General features: G+C 42.3%; 1 protein-coding gene across 1 annotated transcript in view; it reads right to left on the reverse strand.

Annotated features, from left to right (window-relative positions):
• Nucleotides 1-583: 583 nt before the first annotated feature.
• CDH11 (cadherin 11) overlaps nt 584-25,708 on the reverse strand; it is an 82,120-nt gene continuing 56,995 nt past the window's right edge. The window contains exons 4-14 of the mRNA XM_069026484.1: nt 21,807-22,202; nt 19,642-19,936; nt 18,768-18,887; nt 18,200-18,367; nt 15,844-16,031; nt 14,100-14,353; nt 12,766-12,902; nt 12,446-12,567; nt 10,982-11,099; nt 4,863-5,114; nt 584-3,529 (exon numbers count right to left, since the gene is read on the reverse strand). Coding sequence (XP_068882585.1) covers nt 3,033-3,529; nt 4,863-5,114; nt 10,982-11,099; nt 12,446-12,567; nt 12,766-12,902; nt 14,100-14,353; nt 15,844-16,031; nt 18,200-18,367; nt 18,768-18,887; nt 19,642-19,936; nt 21,807-22,034 — 2,379 coding nt within the window. The 5' untranslated portion in view covers nt 22,035-22,202 and the 3' untranslated portion in view covers nt 584-3,032. The remainder of the gene's footprint in view (nt 3,530-4,862; nt 5,115-10,981; nt 11,100-12,445; nt 12,568-12,765; nt 12,903-14,099; nt 14,354-15,843; nt 16,032-18,199; nt 18,368-18,767; nt 18,888-19,641; nt 19,937-21,806; nt 22,203-25,708) is intronic.

A 25,708-nucleotide genomic window follows, 5' to 3' on the forward strand; every position in this document is an offset into this window, starting at 1 on the left:
TTTGGAGGGGTTGTTGTATCCCCTCAAATGATGACAAACCCGCCAAAGCACCACCTGCACTTGCCACCGCCCCTTGCCTTACCTGGCTCAGGCGTGGTGATCCTCCTTGGAATGGGGGTTCTCTCCAAACCCGCTGAAGCTGTAATTAACCTTTCAGTTGTCTTCCATGGATGTCAGGCTCGGTCCCTGGGGAAGGCAGAGCCACTATGCTAAAGCAACTCGTGCTGGTGAATCCCTTCCCAGGTCGCTGGGATCATTGGGAATGCTGCAGCAACCTACAGCCCACGGCCTTCTTGGGTGTGCCGGGACTAACTTGGAGCCACCGTGCTGGGCTGGGTTTTACCAAACTCAGATTAAAAACCTGAGGCTCCCACGAGGGCGAAGTTCAACGCAAAACAATGTCCTGTTGTGGTGCCAGAACGCGCTGCTCATCCAAGGTGCTGCTGATGGTCCGGAGTGAGGATAATTCCCAGCATTTCAGAGGCAGCCTTGGCTGAGATTAGCAAGCCTGACTTAATAAAGCGCTGCGATAATTGCACATCCACTGGGAAGGGGAAAAATAATCAAATGAAAAAGGACAAAACCAGCAGGGAAAGAAAATTTATTTCCAAACATCTACGAGAGTGCTACAAACAATAGAGACTAAAACTCAAAGCACTTGAAACTATTAAAAAATGTACTTGACAATGTCCTTCTTAAAAATTAAACATAAAAATGTAGAAAATGCCGTTATTAATTCTAAAACTTGCTCAAAAGTGAAATAAACCCAGATAGCATCAATGAGGATGGAGTCCTACAAATTACTTCTTTTTTACTTTATTTCAATTTGTTAATTTGTAAAGTGATACTCATTACTTTTCTTTTTTTTTTTTTCAATGTTTATTTAAATTTATAATGGAGAAATGTGCAAATCTAGCAAAATATTCTTTGGATTATAAACAGAGAAAAATCAACAACCAAAGAAATTTGAACCAAGTTAATAATAAACTATAGAATTATATAGAATGCATACAGCTATAATAAAGTGAAATATTACAATAAACATTGTAGAGCAAATCTGCTGATTTAGCAAACTCTGCCTTATAAAACATAGGGATATAATGGGACAAGTGAATATGTTATGGATATAGAGCTGACACATCAGTCATCATTTTAAGGAGTTCAATTTTAATCTAACTACATATATGGGGGGTCTTCAGAAAAGCAACACACCAACAAATCAGATTTCCTCTCAGATCAAGCAGTTTGGTACCTGACTGCAAATGAAGGACAGGGCCTGTAAAAGGAATGTAGGAAAAAGGTAGGTAATTTCTATTTATTTATTGCCGCTTCCTCTATTGCAGCTGCTGATCTCTGACTCTACACAGCCAACTTATATTAAATTCAGCAAAGGTACAGCTGTACACAGATGCAGAAAATGTTGATGTGCAGAACATATTCCAATCCCTTGCCCCTTCTGAACTAATATAAAAAAAAAGTTATAGATCCCTTTTTGGATTAAAAACATACATTACAAGGAGCAACCCTGAAAGCACTCTGTATTTCTGTCATCACAAATTAAAATGTCTCCCTATCCGCAGACGATGCTATTCTACTGGAAATTAAAAAATAAAAAACAAACAAACAAACAAACAAATTTTAAAAATAGGAATTAAGTGCCGGAATCTTAATTACTACTCAGGTAAGGTAATTGTCAGGTAGAACAGTCCTTAGGGAAGTCACAGCTAAACTGGGTCAGATTTCAGTCTCTAGAACCCGCAGAAGCTCAGCACAGGTACGGAAGCTCACAAGCCTGGAGTAAAGTGTAAGTACAGAGTACTCCCCACTCACAAAGTCACTCCTGAAACCTCGGGAATCTCTAAGATATAAGATAAATGCATATTACATGGGAAATATTGAAAAGTATTACACTTAATTTAATCCAGGAAACACAGTAGGACTATATGACGGTTCTTACTGCGTTCTGGGAGCAGCCACAAGCTGTAGATAGAGAGGGTACAAAATGTTCACCAGACGTTACATTTGTTTTAATCTAAAAAACATTTGTAAAATGTACTTGATTTTTAAATAATCACTTAACAAGGCAACAAACCAACTACAAACACATAATAAATAAGGCTATTAAAAGGTCACAATTGTAGTAAATTAGTCAGAACTATAAATGGGACATTAGAAACACTATGTTTTTCCTTATATGCTTAATAACCAGAACAAGAATTAAAAAAGAATCAGTTTATTTCAAAGTCTGCTTCTTATATTGAAGCACATATTAAAGCAACAGTACAATGTTCATAAAATATAAGTGTGATGCTGTAACATTTCTTACATGTCAGAATACTGATATTTGTATGTATACTAAAATAAGAATTTTAAAATTGTACAAATAGATACATTAAAAATGACATAGAAATAGGGCGCCTCCCACTGCAACAAGACAGAGTTTTTATATCTGGCACGTATTAGTTCAAGATGAAAGTATAAGCAAAAAGATTTACAAGAATCAGCAGTAACAAGTTTGATGCTCAAGAGACATAATAATTGTACATTGTACTGTACATACATCATATGGGTTTAAGCTGGCTGAATATTATATATTTCAAGTTTAAAAATGCACTACCATATAGAGTGTCCATAGTTTAAGGCGAAATTACAGCTCAGAACTGTTATCTTTTCTAATTTGTGGAAGCTTCTTTGACATAAAAGATTTAGATGTTCGTAACACACAAAAGATTTCCCCTATTTGTAGGTTCGCTTTTAGCATTTTCCTTCATTTAAATATTTCGCATTTCTTAAGTGGGTTTTTTTCCTTTAGCGAAGCTGGCAGCCAACTTCCAGATTTGCCTTTTGTAGGAAAAGGTACTTCACAGTATTTACCACTTTCATGTCCTTTTTTATCAAAGGGATCCTCTCTGTCAAACTTAAATGTTTAAATGAGATTTTTCTTGATTTTTAAAAAAATACCTGCTTACATTTCCTCTGGATTCTTCAGAACTTCGGACACAGTTCTTAAGGCCAAATCTTAAACTTTATTGTTAAGAATCATCATCGAAAGTGTCTTTGGAGCCATACAAGTCTGCAAGTTTCTTAAATCGAGGTCCCCAATTTTGTAGATAGTCGTAGTCCAAGTCAGAATCTGTTGTCGCTGACTCCAAGGAGCTGAGGGAGCCAGCCACTGAGCCTCTGCCCTCGTAGCCATAGATCTGGATGGAGTCATAGGGAGGGGCAGTGGGGTCATTGTCGGCCTCCTGTATCCTGGTGTTGATGAAATCATCAACGTCCACGCTGTTGGGCGCGGGCCGCAGCCCCGGCCTGGGCAGGTACTGGTACTCGGGCTTGATGTCCTTGCGGGGGATGAAGCCGTTGATGCCGTCGGGGTTCTGCAGGGTGGCGATGTCGAAAGCCTCCGTGTCCTCCTCGCCTCCGCCCTCGTCATCGTACGTGATGATGTTCTCCCGGACATCCTCTTCTTCAAAAACGATCAGGGGCTCTTTCTTCTGCCTCTTCAGGGTTACAAACAGCACAACAATGACTGGGGAAAACAAAAGCACGAGTTAGGTGCGCTGTCAAACAGCAGCTCCTTTGCTAATAACTGCGGCATCGCTGAGCCCTCAGCTTTCGTGCTGGATTGCTGCAAACTTCTGCATTTTTAGGGCTCCTTGTAAGGTAAAAGCGGCGATGTTTGTACACAGAACTGAACACACTGATCTGAGGTTCTCTGTCTGGGCTGCATGCCACTGCTCTTACTAATTGCTCATTACTGCAACACTAATTCAAGGGAAGTGTCTGTGGGGCCCCCAGTGCCACATGAACACTGTGACACTGCCTTTGAGCAGGCCAAGCACATGAATATCTGCAACAAAACAAAGACGAATCTTTATCCTCTCCTGTATGCCCAAAGCTTAACTCGAGTTCCAAGTGTCATTTCCATTAAAATGGATTTTTTTAAGCAACACCTCCAAACGCGTATTTGTTTTTGTGTTCTCAACTCAAATTTCTGTAAAATAAAGTATATAAGAAAAGAAACTCTATAAATTACTGCAGGAAAATTAGAAAATATTGTATAATTTTTTTTTTTTTTCAAATCATCAGGAAACACTCTGCAACACTTTCTTAAAAGCAGGTTTTCCAAGCCACTCATCTGTCTTCAACAGAAGATTGGTTTGAGGGAAATAACTGGCAGGGGCCATTAATCCTGGCTGACCTCAATAAGGAACTTGTCATCCAGGGAAGATCACAAAACTTAGAACTGTATGTCGTGACCTCCTTTAAGCAGTGTCCCTGATTAACTGGCACTAGGCCACAAGAGGACATTCTCCAAGCACATCTACACAAATTCACTGGTGTTTGCTATTGAAGATATCACAGAAGTCCAGAATGGTTTAGGATGGAAGAGACCATAATGCTCATCCCATCCCACCCCTGCCATGGGCAGGGACACCTTCCACTGTCCCAGGCTGCTCCAAGCCCCAATGTCCAGCCTGGCCTTGGGCACTGCCAGGGATCCAGGGGCAGCCCCAGCTGCTCTGGGCACCCTGTGCCAGGGCCTGCCCACCCTCCCAGGGAGAAATTACTTCTAAATATCCCATCTAACCCTGCCCTCTGGCAGTTTGAACCCATTCCCCTGTGTCCTGTCTCCAGACCCTTGTCAATTGTCTCTCTCCATCTTTCCTGTGGGCTCCTTTCAGGCACTGCAAGGCCACAATCACATCACCCCAAAGCCTCTCACATCCAGGCCTGTCAGCACCCCCTATAAAAATAAAAGCCAAAAACTGAAGATTCGTTTCTCCATCACGGAGCTGAGGGCAGGATTACTTTTTTAACACAAGTACAGACGAGCAGTAGGGAAAGAACTTTTTTTTTACCTAACAAAATGACGATGCAGGCCAGGATGGCGATGAGGGCGCCGGTGCTGAGCCCCGCGTTGAGGATGTAGGCCTCGGCATTGCAGGAGAGCAGGGAGCCGCCGCTGTCGCAGCCGCACACGCGGATGGTCAGCGTGTTGGTGCTGCTCAGCGGGGGCACGCCGCCGTCACTGATCACGATGGGGAGAAGGTACAAATCCTGCTTCTGGCGGCTAAAGCCTTCCCGTCTGACCAGCACACTCGCTGTGTTATCTGGTTGAAGAAGAGAGAGAATCGTTAGCCCACAAAGTCGTCCTCGTAGGCAATGTTGAAAAAGGAATTATCTCGCTGCAATGGCTCTCAATTTTCAGGGGCTTCAGCATTAATTCTACAATAAACCAGTATAAAGTGTTGCCTTCCTAATGACCCAAGAGAAATTACAGCATTTTATTTAATTCATACAGCACCACACTCAGTTTTAATTCTTTAATTAACACAAGGAACACAGATAATCTCTGTCTGATAGCACCTTTTAGTACCTGTAACTTTCTGAGAAATTCACAATATTTTTTCAGCTACCCAAATGGCTGGACCTTCTTATTGCTGCCTGAGCTGGTTTTTTTCTCTCCAGAATTAAATATTTCAGTGGAGGGATGAAACCCATATCTCCCTTGTGTGTTCTTCTTGGAGTCACATCTAAAAGCATGGTAGACAGAGATCTGTCCCAAAATGGGCTGTGATAATGAGACTCCCACCAAAATAAAAGCCAATATTTGCTGTGTATGAGCAAATTTGAGCCTCACTGTTTTGTTAAGAAACGGTGAAGGTAACAGTGTTTTATCAGAATCTGGTTTTCACCCAAGCTTCCAAAGCCAGAACTCAAAGAGCTTGATCATACATGTAGAGTATGTCTGGGAACATTATGAATTACATGGGTGTGAGGAGGAGTTAAACCACAGAACCAAAAATACCCTGAGTTGGAAGGGACCCACAGGGATCCATGGGTATCCACTCCTGGCAGTATTTCTGTAACTCTTCCCATTGTCCTCATGAGAGGTGCCCTGCCATGGTTCTCCTGGTGCATGGGGCAGAAAACAAGCTGCCATCTCAGCACAGGGCATTTTGGATAGTTCTGCACACCTCCTGTGGCTAAAGCCTTGGAAAGGGGACTGTGTGAGGTGACACCCTGAGCTGAGGCAGCCCGTGCTTCCCACTCCCACAGGAACACCAATAGGGTTCTCTTGTTGTGCTCCTCCTCTCTCAGCTCAGCCTGAACCAAAGTTTATAACAGCTGTAAACATCCCAAAGTAAATAAAGTGAAGCAATCATATCTGTGGATTTCAGACCTTCAAAAGCCAGTTTATATTGAAGATTTATTCCACACAACCTTTCCTGGCTTGCCACATTCTTTATTTTTCACTGTATAATGGAAAGGGGGAAAAAAAGAATAATTCTTTTATCTACTGAGGGAGGGCTGTTCACTTCCAAAGGTACCCATTTTACTGCTGCCTCAGGGTACTGCAGATTAATTGTTTTCCCGTTGAAGAGACAGCATAAATTCCAGAATTTAATAATGCAAACCATAAAACCTCTCCTAATGATCTAATCCTCACGATTTCCATGGAAATCTGTGAATAAATTATACCCAAAGAGAAGTGTTCTTGCCTTGCCCTAACCACCCTTGTGGGCAGTGCCCCTGATGTAACACAAGGTCTGAAACTGCCCCCAGATTTGGTCAATCGATGGGAGGATGTTTGCACCTCTTATGACTCTCCCAGTAACTTCTGGAGTTCACAACAGAAAGGATGAATATTTTAGGTAGGATCTGTTACCCACCAAATGAATCCATCCCCCATATCTACCCCTGTCCTGGCAGGCCACACCCCTGATGCCCTGAGTGGTCACCTGGTCATGACACAACTGTTCCTTTTTGGTGCTGAAGTCTCACCAAAAAAAAAAAAAATCAATTAGGTAGAAAGCAGCTTGTTAACTTCTTCTTTACACAGTGTAAGGACAGAGACTCTGATAAAGATCTGATTATTACTTGTGGCTCTTGGAGGTGCCCTTTGTTTCTCTCAGAGTCCCTCTAATCTCCTGAACGTTTACATGCTCCATCTAAACTTTGAGGCACAATTTTTCACAGCACCTTGGTGATCTCAATGTCTGCATGACAGGCGCCTTATTTTAGGACTTTAAATTAATGGGCTCGTAACAATTTGGTACAAATAGAAATACAACATCTAATATCTATTAACCTATCAACTAACTTGAACTAATATATTGATCCAGGATAAAACTGTTCCACAGAGTCCTCTAAAATGTGCTTAATAATTCATTTCCTCAATAGGAGAACCAAGATCTGTTCCATTAAATGAAAAATCACAATAGGGCAGATTATTCTTGTGGCAAAAAATATGAACATTAACAGGGGGCTGAGCTACAGCTGCCTTGAGGCTGCAAAGGCACAGTGGAAGGAATGGCAATACCATATATTAGTATATTTAGTCTTCAGCTATGCATTTTTTAATCATATATTTCATTTTTCTTGCCTTTTGTCAGCTGCAATAGTATTCCTAATTAGAAATAAGAAAAGGACAGCAAATTATTCAGCTATTATACAGACTGGCCTGGTCCACTGCAGTCACCTACACTAAACAAAGCTGATTTTGATCCAATGGCTGATTTATCTGTTTTAATGGGAACCGATTTTTAGTTTAATATAAATTTTTAAAAAGAAAAATCCAATCAACAGGCCTGGCTAAAGTTTAAAAAGGACTACAATACATCAAGCCTAAAAGGTCATTTTTTAAACTTTTCCTTTTACTGTTTATGTTCACTTCTCACATTTAGAAGAAACATAATATCCATAAGAGAAAAAAACCTCTCTTTTACCTAGATAAAAGATAACATATAATCCTAGCTAATATTCTCATCCTTGCTTTTTTATTATTTTCAAGGCCCAGGAGTAGAACTATAATCCTGGTAAAATGGCATTTTTTAAGCCAACAGAAGTTAAATGTCAATACCAGCTTAAAACTATTACTTAACACATATAGGAACTACTTGACTGTCAGTCCTAATGAATAGAATGGGGGTTAACACAAGAAGGAAAAGAACAGTCATCTCAAAACAGCCATTCCCAAAATTTCACGTTTTTCCAGCTATTATTGCCTTGGATATCCAACATCCAAAGGTGTTGCAAGTGAAGATTCCCTGTTCTCTCCATGAAATCTTCACAATTAGAAGTTAAAATTGCATTATTTCTTGGTGATCCTTTTGCTGATCTCCCTGATCTTTGAGTTTTGTCTTTTTCTCTGGTGATCTTACCGATGATTTCCAATTTTTCCTGTGTGCATAGGCAAATGTAGCTTAGTTTTTGGGGGCTTGTTAACACATAGATTGTGTAAGGAGGATTCTAGATTACCGGAGCTGACTGCAGTGTGAACTTTATCACCTATATCAGGTGGGAATGCAGATTCAGCCAGAAAACTAAACAGTTTCAGGGGTTCTGCTGTCTAAAATCCTTACCAGGAGTGGCAATTGCTGTGGATAATCCATGGCAAAATCCTAGGACTTTATTGTTCATGTGTTTCAAAATGTTCTTGTTGAAAAAGTGTGACGCACATGTTTGAGTTTAAAAAGCGGACTTTAGTCACTGATTTTCAGGGGCTCACAAGTTTCATTTCAGGCTCTGTAAAGCACTATTTTGTGAATTTGGGATTGCAGCCCTTCCAGCAACTCCAGGCTGAGAGAGTCCAAGGAAAGGGCATCTCAGCACAGGACCCAGCAGGATTAAATGCAGGAAATCCATTTACTCAAAATCTGCCTCTCTGCTGTGCAGTGCCACGGGCCTGTGCTGCTCTTTTGAAGGCCTGACTTCAGTGGGAGCAGAGTTGAGCAGAGCCTGGGCAGACAGTGCTGTTTGTTTATGATCTGTAATATAAGGAAACAGTGCAAAAGTAATTCCGTGTTTTATCCCAGCGTGGGCTAAGCCATTATCTCATGTTTTCTATGGGAGATGGGCTCAGCTGAGGACTTGGTAACACAGTGGGCTATTAATAGGATGTAGAACATGATTATGCTGTTTTGGATTACTGCAATATGTGATTACTTTCAGGAGTTGCTAAAAAGAAACTCTATTAAATGATAATTATGGGGCTGTATTCACTTCAAAGTTCTGTAATAGGCCCAAACACTGGAGTTTTCATTAACTGTTCTCCACAGTTAATAAAGCCATTTTTCTTTGAAAGTAGCAATTCTGTCTGAAAGCTGTGGCATGGCTTATAGAATACTCAGACTTACAACTGAAAAAAAATGACTTTGAATGACCATGTACATTATTTGACTTGCAAATGGTAACACACTCTCCCTAAGAAGTTTTTTATATGGAAGTACACAGAATTTTAACTTTTTTACTTTGCTGTACTATAACTTACTTAAAAACACCCCACAGAAATAGGTAAATTAACAACATAATTGCATCGAGGATTGAACAAAATGAGGGAAAGAAAGGATGCAAATGGATGAATTTCCTCACACTATTCATTTCCCAAAAAGAAAATTGTATGGGAAGATTCAATCCCTTAATAATCCCTTCTTGAAATAACCTTTTGCAGTATTGTCAGGTAGAAACACTACATTAAGGTGACATCATAATTTCAACTACAAAACATTTTTATCCGGGTTAATTTTGTCAGTAATGAATTTGCTGCATATGGAAATGAAGGATTAGTGGGATTGGCTGGAGTCAGGAACCATAATACAACTCCGAGCATCTCCACTCTGACCTACACTTCCTCTGCTAGATTATAAAATCTGATCTATTTTCAGTTTGATGTGGTGAATGTATATAAAATGTATTTTATAGACAAACTTGGCCTCTGGGTCTCAAGCAAAGAATACACTCTTATTTACTCCTCTCTAGAAATACACCCATTAATTTTTCAAAACTTGTGTTTTACTACTTTAAAGAGAATAAATATATGCCCTGCACTGGCTCCTTTATGAATTGCTTATGTATGTACAAGTGTCAAGCACTAGGCAACAGCATTACTTTGATCAGTCAGAAATAACAGAGATTTTGTTTGGAAGCTCTGATGATAATTACCCTCCCTTCAGATGTGCAGAGATATAAAGTATGCCTCAACAGAACAGATTTTACTGAAATCCTGTATCTGGATTTTGTTACCTTTTGTACTTGTGGCACTCTTGGATTCATTATTTAAACCAGTTCAACTGAGTTTTACTTTTCAGAAAACAGTCAAGTTTCCTTCAAACATTAAAGTTTGCTAATCAAAACTAATCCTTTAGAAGCTGAAACAGCTTTTGCCCTGTGCAGGGAAATAAAAAATGAGCATTGAATCAGAATATAATGAAATAAATTGAATAAATATGTATAATGGCCAAACCTGTCTTTGTTTGTTTGTTTGTTTACCCACCTCCTCTGTCTCCCTCAGCCTCTGGCAAGTTAAGGTCACTGATGTCATTATGTTGTGATCAACTGATTTTTGACACTCACCCAGGCCTGAGGTTTTTTGCTTACAAATTTCTTACATCTCACCATCACTCTGAATGCAAAGCTCTACTCTGTTTCATGAATAGTAAATTGGCAAAGGGATCAAGATATCCAGATGCTGAGATACCCAATCCAGGTACGTTCCACAGCACAAATCCCCGTTTTGTTTCCTGCACCAGGCAGTGATTTGATTCCAGTGGGAATCTAGCCCATGTCTCTTGTGATCCATAATTTACAAAAGATGGCAATCACAGTAGTGAACAAATACAAGCAGCCTAACAATTTGTGCTGTCTCAGCTAACTTGAGGTTTCTCTAAACCAAGGAGATCTGCCAGTTCCATTTAGTGAGTGTTTGGCAGTGGTTTTATCCTCTTCCTGGGAGATAAAATGGCAGTGGATTCTTCCTGTTGGGTATTATTACATAACTAAAAATCTGCATTCAAGAAAATTGAAGTGAGTTAACAATCCTTGCATCTCAGCTGTATGTTTTTGCCTTCCTCCCCTAAATCTTGGAGAAAAACTCTGACAAAGTTGACAACAATGCTGTTACATGACATTGCATAGGCCATTAGCTCTACTTTGTCATTTCTTTGGATTCTGGTAGAATGGGAATCTTCACACAAACCTCTGTTGTCTCTGAGTGTAAAATTTGGATTATGAATAATTTCAGGTGGTAAACTGAAGATAAATCTTGGTCCATTCGCCGAGTCATCCTTGTCATCAGCACTAATTGTAATAAATTGCTGTAAAAGAAAAGCACTCGGTAAACAAACAGCTAATTCTGGGTACATCACTTACAGACAGCATTCTGAGGCAGCCCTTGAATATAAAGAATTGAAAAATAGCATAACTCCCCTCAAATACAAATATATGCAATTGCAAACACAGAGCAGACTCCAAACTACAACAGGCAATCTTGATTTGCTATGCATTTAACCACCCCAGGATTACAGCTGTAAAAGCACACACCTTCTACAGTCTTATATACAAATATGTGCTAATGAGAACCCAGCAGAATAAATAAAAGTCTGCAGAAAACTCAGCAGCGGAGAAAGTCCTTTTCAAACAGCTGCACTGACTGCAAAGGCACAGGTCATGTGCAGAGCTGTATTTCTTTATGATCATAACCCCTCTTCCTCACAGATTGCCAGGAATTAATCTGTTGGCTAAATTCTACAAGCACTGTACTGGGACTCTTCCCATAAGACACTGAGTATTTCTGTAATATCCAAACCAGTCCAACAACTGGGAAAGCTGCCCCAAACCAGCTCCATTGACCCTGTGCTGGTGGGTACTCCCAGCCAACACCAATCCCACTCAGTGCACAAAGCACTGGGTAACTGCTGGTAGCAGTTCAGAGATAAAGTGCCTTCCTGGGTGCTTGAGGCTTTCTGGCCAAAACCTCTAAACAAATGTTCATTTACTACTTCTCATTGGAGCTGACAGGACAAAACTGGGCTAACACCCCGAGGGAAGAGAAGTGTGTGCAGGGAGGGTGGGGAACAGGGACAGTGGTGGGAACAGGGAAGGTGGTGGGCAGAGGAGGGTGGTGGGCATAGTGAGGTAGTGGGAACAGGGAGCACAGTGAGCACAGAGAAGGTGCTGGAAACAGGGAGGGTGCTGGGAACAGGAAACGTGGTGGGCACAGAGAGGTGGTGGGAACAGGGAGGTGGTGGGAACAGAAGAAGGTGATGGGCACAAAGTAGTGGTCAGGGAGGTGGTGGACAGAGGAGGGTGGTGCACAGAGGAAGGATGGTGGGCAGAGGGAAGGTGATGGGCACAAAGTAGTGGTCAGGGAGGTGGTGGACAGAGGAGGGTGGTGCACAGAGGAAGGATGGTGGGCAGAGGGAAGGTGGTAGGCACAGGAAGGATGGTGGGAACAGGGAGGTGGTGGGCACAGGGAAGGTTGTGGGCACAGAGCAGTGGTGAGCACAGGGTGGTGGTGGGAAGAGAGAAGGTGATGAGGAGAGAGAGATGGTGAACATAGGGAGGGTGGTGGGCACAGGGTGGGCAGAGGAAGGGGGTGGGAAGAGGGAGGCGGTGAGAACAAGGAAGGTGGTGGGCACAGGAGGTGGTGGGTGGCCCATACCTGGTTGCTTCGGGCATTCTCACACACAAAGGCTTCGTAGGCCGCCGCAAACTTGGGAGCGTTGTCATTGACATCAACAACCTTGATTGCAACGGGAACTTTGGCTTCCTGGTGCTGTTTGTCTGCAGGAGAGGCAACACCGAGATGAGACAGAAGCAGGAAAACTCCTCAAAACAAACAAAATCCCAGCTGCAACCAGGGAAAGATCAAATATGCTGAGGTATTTCTGTTGAGATTTCTTGCAGTCTATCAAACAGAGACAATTGGAGGGTTACAGAATTCGTACCACTGATTCTAAAACACCCCAGTGAAATACTCACGGACTTCAACTGCAAAGACAGAGATATTATGCCAAGCCATTTCTTCCCTATCCAAAGCCTTTATTGTCTTGATATTGCCATCTTCTGCATTAATAACAAAATATCTTTCAAGGTCGGTGTGTCGATCAATTGAATATCTAAAGAAGATTGAAAGTCAGTAATTAGAGAAAGGAAGGACTTAGGAGTTTCATGCATCCAGATTTGTTCTATATAATTATTATTTCTCAATAATTGTAAGTAGTACACCTATTGCTGCCCTCAATATCATTGTCAAAGGGATGATATGTGTTCTTTTAAAAGGAGAATAACCTGGTTGGTTTCTACATTTAGAAAAACAGTACATCAGAATGTTTGTAATAAGTGAAAATTGCTGCTCTTTGAAGTCTCTATATCAAAGCCCTAATATACTCTTTATTTTCTTCTCTTATAAAACATGATAAAAATATCTACTGAGATATTTTTTCTCTTCTGTTTCACATTAATCATGGTGATCTTTTAAGTCTTCCAATCTTTAGTTTACCAGAATATTAATTGATCATATCAATTTATCAAATATTATCCACTCTGCACATTTGTACAGCTTTATACAGGTCTGGCTTTCATAACTTCATGTTGAAATTCTTTGAAATGTTAAGTATACACACAAAAGAGCTCTTCATAATTTAAGTTACACTGAGAACATAACAAAATTAAACTAATAGAAGGTATTAGAATATAAGAATTTTTCCCTGTGAGGGTGGGCAGGCCCTGGCACAGGGTGCCCAGAGCAGCTGGGGCTGCCCCTGGATCCCTGGCAGTGCCCAAGGCCAGGCTGGCACTGGGGCTTGGAGCAGCCTGGGACAGTGGAAGGTGTCCCTGCCCATAGCAGGGGTGGCATTGGATGGGCTTTAAGGTCCCTCCCAGTAAGCCCAAACCATTCCATGATTCTGTGATTCCAAGAGGATCCAACACAACTGCAGAAAGCAGGTGTCTGTATGGGCTTGTCTTTAACAATTACCACTTAACAATTACCCAACACAATCTCTAATCTACAGTTTAGACTTCTATGTTTTGAGAAAAATCCACACTGTGATAACAGCACAAGATATTTGTGGAAAATTTAATTTAGAGTGCAGTCTGCCAAAGATGCCCTGAAGTATATTTTAATTAGACATAGCTACGGTGTGATACAGGCTTTGAGAAACTGGCAGCTTATGGAACAAAGGCATAGAAACAATGCTGGATGGTTAAAATTTCAATATTCTGGGTGTCTGTAGATCTGTCACACTGTCTTCAGAACTTGCCTAACAATTCCAAAAGCTAATGCTCAGAAGGAAACAGGAAATGCAGCAAACCTTATAGCACTGTTGGCAGCATCGGGGTCTTTGGCATGTACTTTTCCGACCACAGTACCAGATGCTGCATTTTCCTGTACTTCAAAAATGTAACTTGGCTTCAAAAACACCGGTGGCTCATCAGCATCTTCCACGGCTATTTTCACTGTCACCGTGTCCTTGAAGGGCCCGTTGCTGATGAACTTGGGGTCAATGTGGACATTGGCTGCCTCTACCTTCAGGCTGTAGGACTTTTTGGTTTCATAATCTAAGGTCTGTGAGAAACAAGGAGACAGTGCATTCCAGAGTCAGGAAAACCAGGCTGTAAGAGCAGCAGGCAGTGCCCTAGTGCTCAATGACACCAAACAAATGTGAGCATCTGTCAACAAGCTTGGACTGGAATGTGTGTATTTAAAAACATAAAGACTCAAATGGAAGGAGCTACATTCTATGTATGGAGCAGCATAGGAAGGCACTCAAAATATCCCCCCAGAGTCCTGGTCTTGCTGTTTGCTTGCTCTATCACTGAGGAAATCATCTGCACTGGGAAAATTAACCTTGTCTCCATGCAGCCTTCCAGGCAGCACAAAAGTGCAAGGGATAGGAAAGGGGCTCCCACAAGAGACCTGGCTTCATCTGTTCCAGGCTGGCAGGCATTCCATGTGGATGTGGTTTGAAGTGCTCCTGGGTGCACCATGAGATAGCACACAGAGAAGTTAAATTATTTAGGGAGTGGGGAAAACACGAAGATGGTTTGCAGTGCTTTCATTCCTGCAGTTCTCTCCAACCCCAGAACTCATAACACTTTCCAAAGGAGAGGTGGGAATAATGCCCCATGGGGGAAGTCCTTTTGGGAGCCTGATCAAAGCCACAGCACCTCTGCACCTTCATTGGCATGAAATGGCTGCAGGGTTGCACCTCAAAATGATCATGCAGGTGACAACCACAATTCACAAAGTATGTTAACACCATAGACTGAGTGGAGTGACAGCTCACCCACATTTCAAAACACACAAAAAAATCCACTCCCACCTCTAGAACAGAGACAGAAATTGAACCAGGGCAGTTTTGAGCAGAGGAGACCTCTGGGTCCCATCCTGAGGGACTGCCCCAAAGGGCAGGGCAGGCCTGCCCAGAAGTTAAGTTGCCCAGGCCTTGTCCTTTGAGTTCTGATTATCTCCAAGAGAGATAAATAGCTCTAAAGATACAAAGGGCAAAATGATAATGCTTACATAATAATAAGATTTATGTTTTGTAATTTGCAATTTAAAATTAATTTGATAACGCTTTCAAGGCTCCCACTGATGGGTTGTGTGTGAAATCCCCTCTGCTGCTTTTCCCATAGCCTGTGACTCCTTCAGAACACTATTGTGGACAATGCACAGCTGAAGAATTCAAACTATAGGGCATGAGGCTTTTCAGACTGAACATAAAGCAACAGTGAATGTCTGCTACTTATCAGCACTAGGCAAAACTTCATTAACAATGAAGCCGATGGCATGGTATTTTACCGTGACTTTTTATTATGAATTCATTTAGTTTGTGCAATTAATCCACTGTACAGTATTTATGTAACTCTTCTTGGTTATTTTCTTCCATTCCAATTCAGCTAATGGGGAAATGGAATATTAAGAGTTAATCACACCTTGAGAAACGAATTAAGTGAAATTTGCATTTACTAATATTTTAGCTTAGGTGGTAATCCATTATTACCAAATATTCTGTCAGCAACAAAGAACACTACATAGCAGTAGGCATCACTCACCTTCTTAAGCTTCACAACCCCTTCCTGAGTCTCATAATCCGTTGTGATTTCAAACATGTCCATGCCATCTCCATCGATGATGCTGTAAGCTACCAAGCCATTTTCCCCAATGTCAGGATCTTTGGCCTTCACTCTCCCCACTTCCTCTCCCGGGACAGCCGCCTCCGACACCGACATCTGGTACACACCTGGGGAGGGAAACAGGCATTTGCCCTGAGTGAGCAGGCTGCTCTCCAGCTGTGTGTGCATTTACTCATTGAACTTGGGAGTTCCAAACAAACAGTGATTTTTTTTTGCATTTTCTACCCCCCTGAAGGAATGTTCTGTTCCCTTATAAAGAGCTCAGAGAAGGAAGTCAGCTGTGAAATCCTAACCCACATGAATAATCTATAAAACATGACCTCCTCCCTGTCACCCCTCTGCTCTGCTCAGGGAGAGGCTTAAAAGGACAACCAATCACTCAGAATGCAGGAATTGTTGTGGCACCAAGGTTACCATAGATAGCAGAGGTGTTATTACAAAAATGGAAGGAAAACTCTCTCTCACATGACTCATGGCAAGACCTTCAGCTCTGTTTCTCATTTCTGCCCATTCATTCAGGAGCCATAAATTATATACAGTGAATTGGATAAATCCTGTCTCCTGTGCTGGCTAAAGTAAAAATCTGCTGCTTTCTGTGGCTTGAATTTGGAGTGTGGATGTAGGGTAACGATGGTCATTAAAATTTCACACCACAGAGAGTATGTATCAATTTGTATGTGATTTCATGCCAAACAAAAAATGGCTTTCCCACGGCAAACTCCAGTAGGAAAACCATCCCCAAACATCCCACAGGTGTTTCCCTGAGTATTCAGGGACACCAGAGGAGATCAAAACTGTTCCTGAATAAATCTCTCTCCAAAAGTCGTCCTTTAGGCACTATTGATTTCAGAACCTTTCCAACCCAGCCCCCAGAGTTCAGATAACATAACCTGATCCTGAATACATAAATCTATGTCAGCATTTTCTGGCATGTCATCAGTAGTAATAAATTGAGGAGAAAAAAAAAAGGCCTGATAAAATAAAATAATCTAATTTATTCCCCCTTGTAATTGCTCTTTTTTGCTCCATGAGCACCCTAGGAACATCAGGAGACTTACACCAGGCAGGGACTTGGCTCATTACCCATGAAAACAATTGCCACATGTCATTGAAATAGGTCATTAGCTCCAGTCACAAAGAACCCAAAACTTAAGCACATAACTCATTAACAGCTTGAGCAATGAACATAAAAAAAAAAAAAAAAAAAAAGAATAAGAATAAAAATATCAATCATTTGGCTGTTTATACAGACAGGTAAAACCCTGGTTCTGAGTTACAAAGCATTCCCAGTTCAGGTTTAATCTGGGGATGAATGAATAAGTAGAGTAACTGCTTTTGGTCATTTAAAATGTTCTTGCAAAACGTTCAGCCAAGGGGCTTGAATTTGTAGAGAAAAATCCATCATTTGATGGAGTTAACAAAATATTGTATCCTGGGGTCCCAGGTTATGATCTGGAGTGAAAAGACAGGTTTTTATGGAATGCAAAACCTGATTTTTTAGGATTTAATCCTTTCCTTTTTGAAGGCTAGATAATGCTGACACAGATTTTTACATTTAGGGCCTGACTGTCACTTCAGCTCTTTCATGAGGGGCCAGGAAGCTGCAGCATTGGAAGCAGATCTGGCAGAGGGATGGCCATGGCCAGGACATGTCAGGGTCAGAACTGCTGCTCAGAGGAGAAACACGGTGGGCTGGGATGGTGTCTGCACTGCACTCAAAAAACCCCAAACCCACGCAGAGATGAGCTGCAGAACAGATGTGTGGGCCCATTAATGTACTTCCACCCAGCTGTGAAGGCTGAGTCTGGTAATGTCAGCCCTGATTAATTTTATACATGAAAAATAAATTGCTCAGGTATAAAATATTGCTGTATTTGACCTCCAATAATACACTTTAACAATGAAAAAATGTAATTGTGCTAAATTTAATTTGTTTTGCCATGGTAAATGTAAGTCTTGAGGAATACATGTGTATGTCTGTCTGCTCACCTAAGTTATACAGCATGGCCCAGGAGCTTCAAAAATGAAGTGTAGGGTCAGGAATCTTTGCAATTTAATCCTGACCCTAAAAATGTCTCACTTTGCAACACAAAGTAAATAATCCAGACACTAAATACCCATATGTTACCATTAAAAGATGAGTAACTAATACTTATTTATTCACGTGTGCTGCAATAATCCATCAGTTACTGTTTCTTCAAGCCTTGGGTATGCCTGATACTTCACAGACCTGAGTCCTAGTAGGAAATACGAGAAGGATTTCGTTGTAACTCACTCTGTGGGAACTTTGGTGGGTTGTCATTGACATCTGTAAGTGTAATCGTCACTTTGGTTGTCCCTGAGAGGCCTCCCATGTGTCCTCCCATGTCCTTTGCCTGTATCACCACGTGGTACTCCTCCTTGGCTTCTCTGTCCATGTTGGGAAGGGCAGTTCGGATAATTCCTGTGGACACAAAGGATGTATGGCACACACAGGTTTAATAGCAACCTGGCTGGTGTACTTTGAGAGCATTAAACAGCAATGTTTGCAGTGATGGTGGAGGTTCTGCTTTCCCTGGGCATTGCTGTAAGGAAAGCAGCCCCAATATTCCACACAGAGGACCAGCCTGGAGAATGACAGCTGAGCACAGAAACAGCCTTTCAATCATCACAGCACATCAGAGCACACAGAAATAGCATCAACTTTCTAGTGGAGAAGCTCCAGCAAATGCCAGGACACCAAGGTGCAGCAGAGCAGGAAGCCCTGCTCAGACACATCAGTAGCTCCACCCAGTCAGTACACTTAATTCACTCTAATGCACTCTGGTTATGAGGTCCCACACAAATAAACTGTTTAATAATACCTGTTTGAGCCTCCACCGAGAAGTAGGGCTGACCTTCCAGGATACTGTAAACCAGTTTGGCACTGTTCCCATAGGTAGGGTCATCAGCATCTGAAGCTGTTACCTGAATAACTGATGTACCTAAAAATGGAGAGCAAACACAGGAGGAAGAATCAGAGGCAAACACATCTGGAAGGACTGTGCAGAGATGCTTTCAGTCACACAGCATAGCTATTCCTGAACTTTTTTATTTCCACGTTTGGAAGATGAAAATAAAAATTACTTGACAATTTCTATATGACAAAATATACTCATCCGATCCAAAAAGATCTGTCACCAGCTGTGATGTGGATTAATGTTCTACCCAGTGAAGATATAAAAGTCAGCAGTCACTCTGTACCATTATGGTTTTTCCTTTCAGTAGTTTAAGCCTCATATTGCTTTTGTCGTTAGACAGCCAAACAATAGTTTTCTGTTTCATTTTTCTCAGTAAGTTTCAGACAAATCATTCCTGTAGAAATCCCTGAGACAGACACAAGCTCAAACAGGAGATGAAAATGGAATAGATGGTGAGGCAGTAACTTCCCAGCTTTATTACACAGCTCTGCCACAGGAATGATCTTCGTGTTTACCCCAGAGGATTCACACTCCATAAATTCCAGGGGACTCTCATGCTCCTCCCTAGGAGGAAATAGTTCTATGCTAGGAATGTCTCCCAGTTAGGAGCTGTGCAGGGTTTGATTTGGTCAGCAAATTAAATACATCAAGTGAATCACTGGCTGAGCATAAAGTAAATTTTAGTTCCCCAAATCCTTGACAATAAGAATGAAATAAAGCCAAGACGTCCTGACAGTGCAACACATTCCACAAGGGCAGTGCCTTTCTGAGTACTCACCTACATTTGATCTCTCGGGCACATTGGCATGGTAATTCTCATGGAGAAACTCGGGTGGGTTGTCATTTATGTCTTGAACTTTGACAATGAATTCAGAAGGGGGTTCCAAAGGTCTGTTCGTGTTCCTGTCCACAGCCTGAGCTGTGAGCGTGTACTGAGCTCTCTCCTCCCGATCCAGTGTCTTGGTTGCATGGATGTTCCCTGATTTGTCATCAATAACAAAAATGATTCCTGCTCCTTCACCTGAGAGAATGTATTTAATGTTTCCATCTCCAGAATCAATATCTGAATGAAGCTACAAAAGGAGAAACAGACACACCTTAACGTGGGGGCACACATTTCCTGGATGTGTTTATGAAACAAAAAAGTGCAGGAAATTGCTATAATTTCACAGTTTTCAACAACTGTGGCTTCCACCAGGCAATAATCCACATGCAGAGACAGGCTGTGACCACATGTACCCTGCATCCAGGGCAGTGCCAGCCCAGACCTTCCTCCTGCCACACGCAGGGTGCTGCTAAACCCAAATTTCAGATTAAAGGAAGAGAATACACCAGAAGGCATTTATAGCAGTTTCTTTATTCACATGAAGTTGGTAGGAGGAGTAATTTTTACAAAGATTTTGTACACTGCAATGAATCACGTTCTACTGGGTTGCATGTAAAAACTGTTAAGTGATAAATGGGATGAATTAAATGATAAATGAGTGAGCCCTGCTGTGCCCAGGTGTGCAAGAAGGCCAGAGGGACCCTGGCTTGTAGCAAGTACAATGTGGCCAGCAGGGCCAGTTCAGTGCCCATCCCCTGTACTGGGGGCACTGGTGAGGCCACACCTCAAGGGCTGTGTCCTGTTCTGGGCCCCTCAATCCAGGACAAGAGACCTGGAGGGGCTGGAGCGTGTCCAGGGCAGGGAACGGAGCTGGGAAGGGGCTGGAGCCCCAGGAGAGGCTGAGGGAGCTGGGAAAGGGGCTCAGGCTGGAGCAAAGGAGGCTCAGGGGGGACCTTGTGGCTCTGCACAAGTCCCTGACAGGAGGGGGCAGCCGGGGGGGTCGGGCTCTGCTGCCAGGGAACAGGGACAGGAGGAGAGGGAACGGCCTCAGGCTGGGCCAGGGGAGGCTCAGGGTGGACAGCAGCAGGAATTTCCCCATGGAAAGGGTGCTCAGGCCTTGGCAGGGGCTGCCCAGGGAGGTTTGGAGTGGCCATCCCTGGAGGTGTCCAAGGAAGGGCTGGAGGTGGCACTCAGAGCTCTGGGCTGGGGACAAGGTGGGGATGGGGCACAGCTTGGACTGGATGGCCTTGGAGGGCTTTTCCAGCCTCAGTGATCCCGAGATTCTGTGATTCCATGATTGCCAACTGGCTTTTAATTGCACCCTCTCTAATATAAAAGAAGCAACAAATGCTTGCTAAACATTCTTAATTCCACAACCAGTGCACGCTTCAGTTTGATGAATGAGGGAAACACTGAACCAAATTACAGATTTATTGATTTTATATTGACAGCTACAAATTGCACCATTTTAAACCAGAATACCCAGCATGGTATTTGCTGACATTGATCCTGTTTCTCCACTTGTTTTGTGCTGGGGTTAAGTCAACACAGTTCTGCTGCCCATTTAGAAAAATATACAAATATACAAAGGTTTATTTATCTACTGGTTATATTTTGCTACTGTTAGAGAGTAGCAGAAGAGAAAAATCAGTCCAGGATGTCTGTACATACACACGTGTACACAAATATTTACCTCCCTCTCTACATAGCCCTTGATATATTTAATTTTACTGATAATTTGAAAATGAAAGGGTAAAGAGATATCTATTTTATTGAGCTTCTGGGTTAGACATTACGTTTTTAATTGTTGTTTTTAAAGACATGAGAATGATATTCTTGAGACATATTTTTGCTCAAGTTGTTGGTGCGTTTTTTACTCTTTTGCTGCACACCTTCTTTCAAGGACTGCTGATGCCAATGGAAATATTTGTATTGACTTAGGTAGTATTTTGCTTAGCACCTAAACTGAGCTACAAGAAAACGAAGCAGCAGCTTATACAGCACAAAGGCAACAGCAAAAAAACCCCAAACCAAAACGAAAACGAAACACAACCCCCTTCAAAAATAATGAAAACTAAGAATATTAATCAATGGCTGAAAAAGAAAGTCTTCCTTACCCTTCCTACTAGCACAGGATCTGGTCCCGTGTACTCTTCTATAACAAAGAACTGATTCCACACCCAGCCTCTTTTGGAGCGATGCAGGACTTGTCCTTCCTTGCCCTTTTCGTGGTGCCCGTGGAGCGAGGGCCGGGAGTGGTTGAGCTTCTCCGTGCTCAGGCCGTGGCTGTAGCACAGCACTCCCAGGCAGAGCAAAGCAGTGTGTAAACAATGGTCCTTCTTCATTTTTGGTTATTGTGTAGGCACAGGAGTATCCGAGAATCTCCCCCTTCCACCTTGGAAATCAGAAAGTTTGGGGCTACTGAGGAGTTTCAGACCAACTGTTGTGCACATACGGTGCCACCACACATTAAACACATCACCTTAATGCTCTGCAGCTTCCCAACTCAATTCCTGAAAGAAAGGAAAATGGAAAATGTTGTCAATTCTTGGAGGATTCCGTAGGGTTTCTTATTTAGCAAAACAAAACTAGGACTTCCATGGTAAATGTCAAGATAAGAAGATTAAAATAAATATATCAGTACTGATGAAATACTGAGTAATGAGCAGATTTGGTGTTTTGCTATGTGGAGCTGCCACCTTGCAGAACCTCCTGGTTGTCTGGTTTGGACACTTGGTGGCTGGAAGTTAAGGACAGGAATCACATTCTCTCATGATCCTTTCAAATAGATTTAGCCCAAGATGCAAGGTAACTGTAAATGCCTAATTTATACCTAATCCCTCTCTGGAGCTTAGATACAAGTCTCAGATATAAGCTGCTAAGCCAGAGGTCCAGATATAAGGGAGATACCGAGACTTACCAGGAGTGCAATATTTCTGCACCAGCCCTTTCATGATCAACAGATCCTCATGCTGTACATAACCACCTCTTTCTCCTGGGCAGGAGCAGGGGCTGGCAGAGCTCCACAGAGCTTCAGTTTCGGTTTAGAGCCTGGAAGCACCCCTGAGGGTCACAGCAGCATCAGCATTGATTGCCGAGTGTGCTGCTCTGGGCTGGGCACAATAAATGCCACAAACCAATAAAAATGCATTCAGATATTTCTGATAATGCAATTGATTTAACTACTCATTTCTACTTCCCCTGGGCATTAACTTACCAGGATTGATTTCCTACTTCCTAATACTTCTTAAAACACTAGGTCAGAATTAATATTTGAGGGGGAAATTGCTTAATACAGTGAAACCTGAGCTAAGCAATCCTTCACAAAGGCCACTTTCACTTATCCCTGGGGTTCCCAACATGTTCTCCTTGAAACTCTACACAGCAACAAATTTTACAAGGTCCCTACGATGTTTATTTTAGTTTTTGGTGTGGTTCACTTTAATCTTCTGTAAATTACTGATAAAAATCTTGATGTTATGTTTATACAGGCAAATGTATAAATACATGCTACCATCAGCTGCAAAAGAGAACGATTTTTAATGAGAAATGAGGAGGTCTTATTTGCATCAGAGAAAATGTAAATATAGGCAAAAGCTTGAACCTACAGCACATTCTGTAACTCCAGCCACAGACAAACATCTCACTAATCCCAAACTCACTCATTTGGGGTTGCCTTTCTCACATCCTGGGCAGTCACGTCCTCCTTCCACATCCTTTTTACAGTTACATAAAAATACATTGGCTGACAGGGGATCATGAATAAGGAATGAAATATTTGGGTTTATTTCCTCAAAAAAGATCAGTTTTCAATTTTCTTTCATTGAAAACTGAAATCACCTCAATTACAGCACCAAACTAGCTCCAGCATAATGAGTTAAATGACATTCTCACACATAATGGAAACATAGGCTGGCTTTCCCAAGCATATTTATTAAATAGATTTGTTGTATCCATTTAACTTCTTCCTATTGTTACATGATGGCACATCACAGATTACTCACACCAGCATGGAAGACATGAAAAGGAGAACAATCCCTATGATTTTTCTGAGAAAAATGTTTTTATTTTGGCACAATGTATGTGTGTGGAGCATTAGGTCTGTGGTTTCTATTTCATGTCTCCATCTTGTTGAGGGGCAAAAACAATGTAAGACTTAAAGGACATGAAAACTGAAATTTCAACTATTTGGACATTTCTTTTTCCACTCAGCTTTGCATAGAAAAAAAGAAAAGCTATGGGATGTGTGCTATAGGGATCACTCATGTGCAGCAGTTAGAGGGGATTGGGCTCCTGGAATGTTTACAGAGCCTACATACTCCAAACATGGAATAGGAAGATATTCCTGGACAGCTGTGCATTTCTAAACCTGCTGTGGGGAAAAAAAAAAATCTGTAAAAAAACTGCTTATGTTAATAGATTTGGGGTGCATTTGAAAATTAAACTCACTGATAGCCATTCATCATTAGCATCACATAATGATCTCAGCCACCAAAATAAGTAAACAAATACCCCCACTCTTCCCCAACTCCTCAATGCTGTTATGTAAACCAGTAAACACTTTATAAAGCTGCTTAACCAGAATGGCAGAGCCAAGCTGATACAGACACTGCTTATTATCAGCTATTCAAGCGTGAAGTGCTGGAAACAGAATGTTAATCACAGATCCATGCTTAACTTACTAATAAGGATTAAAAGCAAAAATTGTTTGCTAGCTTTTGTTTTATCCTCTACATGCGCATGTACAGAGACAAAGCAAGAAGGTTCCACATTTCCAAGCTAAAAAAATCTATTATCTCTCATCCACCACTTCAGAAAATCCCAGAATCTCAGCATGGTTTGGGCTGGAATGGACCTTAAAGCCCATCCAGTGCCACCCCTGCCATGGGCAGGGACACCTTCCACTGTCCCAGGCTGCTCCAAGCCCCAATGTCCAGCCTGGCCTTGGACACTGCCAGGGATCCAGGGGCAGCCCCAGCTGCTCTGGGCACCCTGTGCCAGGGCCTGCCCACCCTCCCAGGGAACAATTCCTGCCCAATATCCCATCCAGCCCTGCCCTCTGGCACTGGGAAGCCATTCCCTGGCTCCTGGCCCTGCAGCCCTTGTCAATTGTCTCTCTCCATCTTTCCTGCAGCTCCTTCAGGCCCTGCAAGGCCACACTGAGGTCACCCCAAAGCTTCTCCTCTGCAGGCTGAGCAATGCCAGCTCTGGCAGCCTTTCCTCCCAGCAGAGCTGCTCCATCCCTCTGATCATGCTGCTGCCTCCTCTGGGCTCTGTGCAGCAGCTCCAGCTCCTTCCTGTGCTGGCCCCAGGGCTGGGGCAGCTCTGCAGGTGGGGGCTCAGCTGAGGGGCAGAGGGGCAGAATCCCCCCTCCCCTGCTGCCCACGCTGGGGCTCAGCCCAGGGCAGGGGGGTTTGGGGCCAGGGCAGGTCCCACGTGGGTTAAAAACAAATCCCTAAAGCCATTTGTAGTAATTGCTTCTGGTGTGGGTTATAAAGGGAAAGGGCTCCATGCCAGCAGCAGTTCCAAGCAGGCTCCTTAGGAAGTGACCCACAGGTAAGACAGGCTGCCAGTAAAGCTGGAGCTGCAATAAAGTGTCCCTGGCCTCCTCATGTCCATTCTCCCTTCCTGGAGTTCATGCTCTGCTCCCTCACATCGTGCTCATTCCAGCAGTAAAACCTCTGACTCCTATCCTCAGAAAACCTAAAATAGCATAAATCAACAGGCTTCCACTGAAGGCTGTGAAATTACTTAAATTCAAACCAGCTACAATTTGGCTTTTTATGAACACCTTGTATTCTAAAAGACAAGGTGCACAAGGTGCTCTTAAGTTAAAGCTAAAATAAACTTGATTAAAAAATGAAGCAGTAGCACTAACAAAAAAAAAAAAAAAGTCTCTTTTTTCCTTCATTTTCCAAACAACCTACTTAAAACATTTCAAACATTTCAACATTAACTTGGCTACTGAAAGCCTGCAGTTTCCTTCTACTTCAAGCAGAAAACATGGAAAAAGAGCTAA

Source organism: Aphelocoma coerulescens, chromosome 11 (genome assembly GCF_041296385.1).
Source record: "Aphelocoma coerulescens isolate FSJ_1873_10779 chromosome 11, UR_Acoe_1.0, whole genome shotgun sequence".
NCBI classification, from domain to species: Eukaryota; Metazoa; Chordata; class Aves; order Passeriformes; family Corvidae; genus Aphelocoma; species Aphelocoma coerulescens.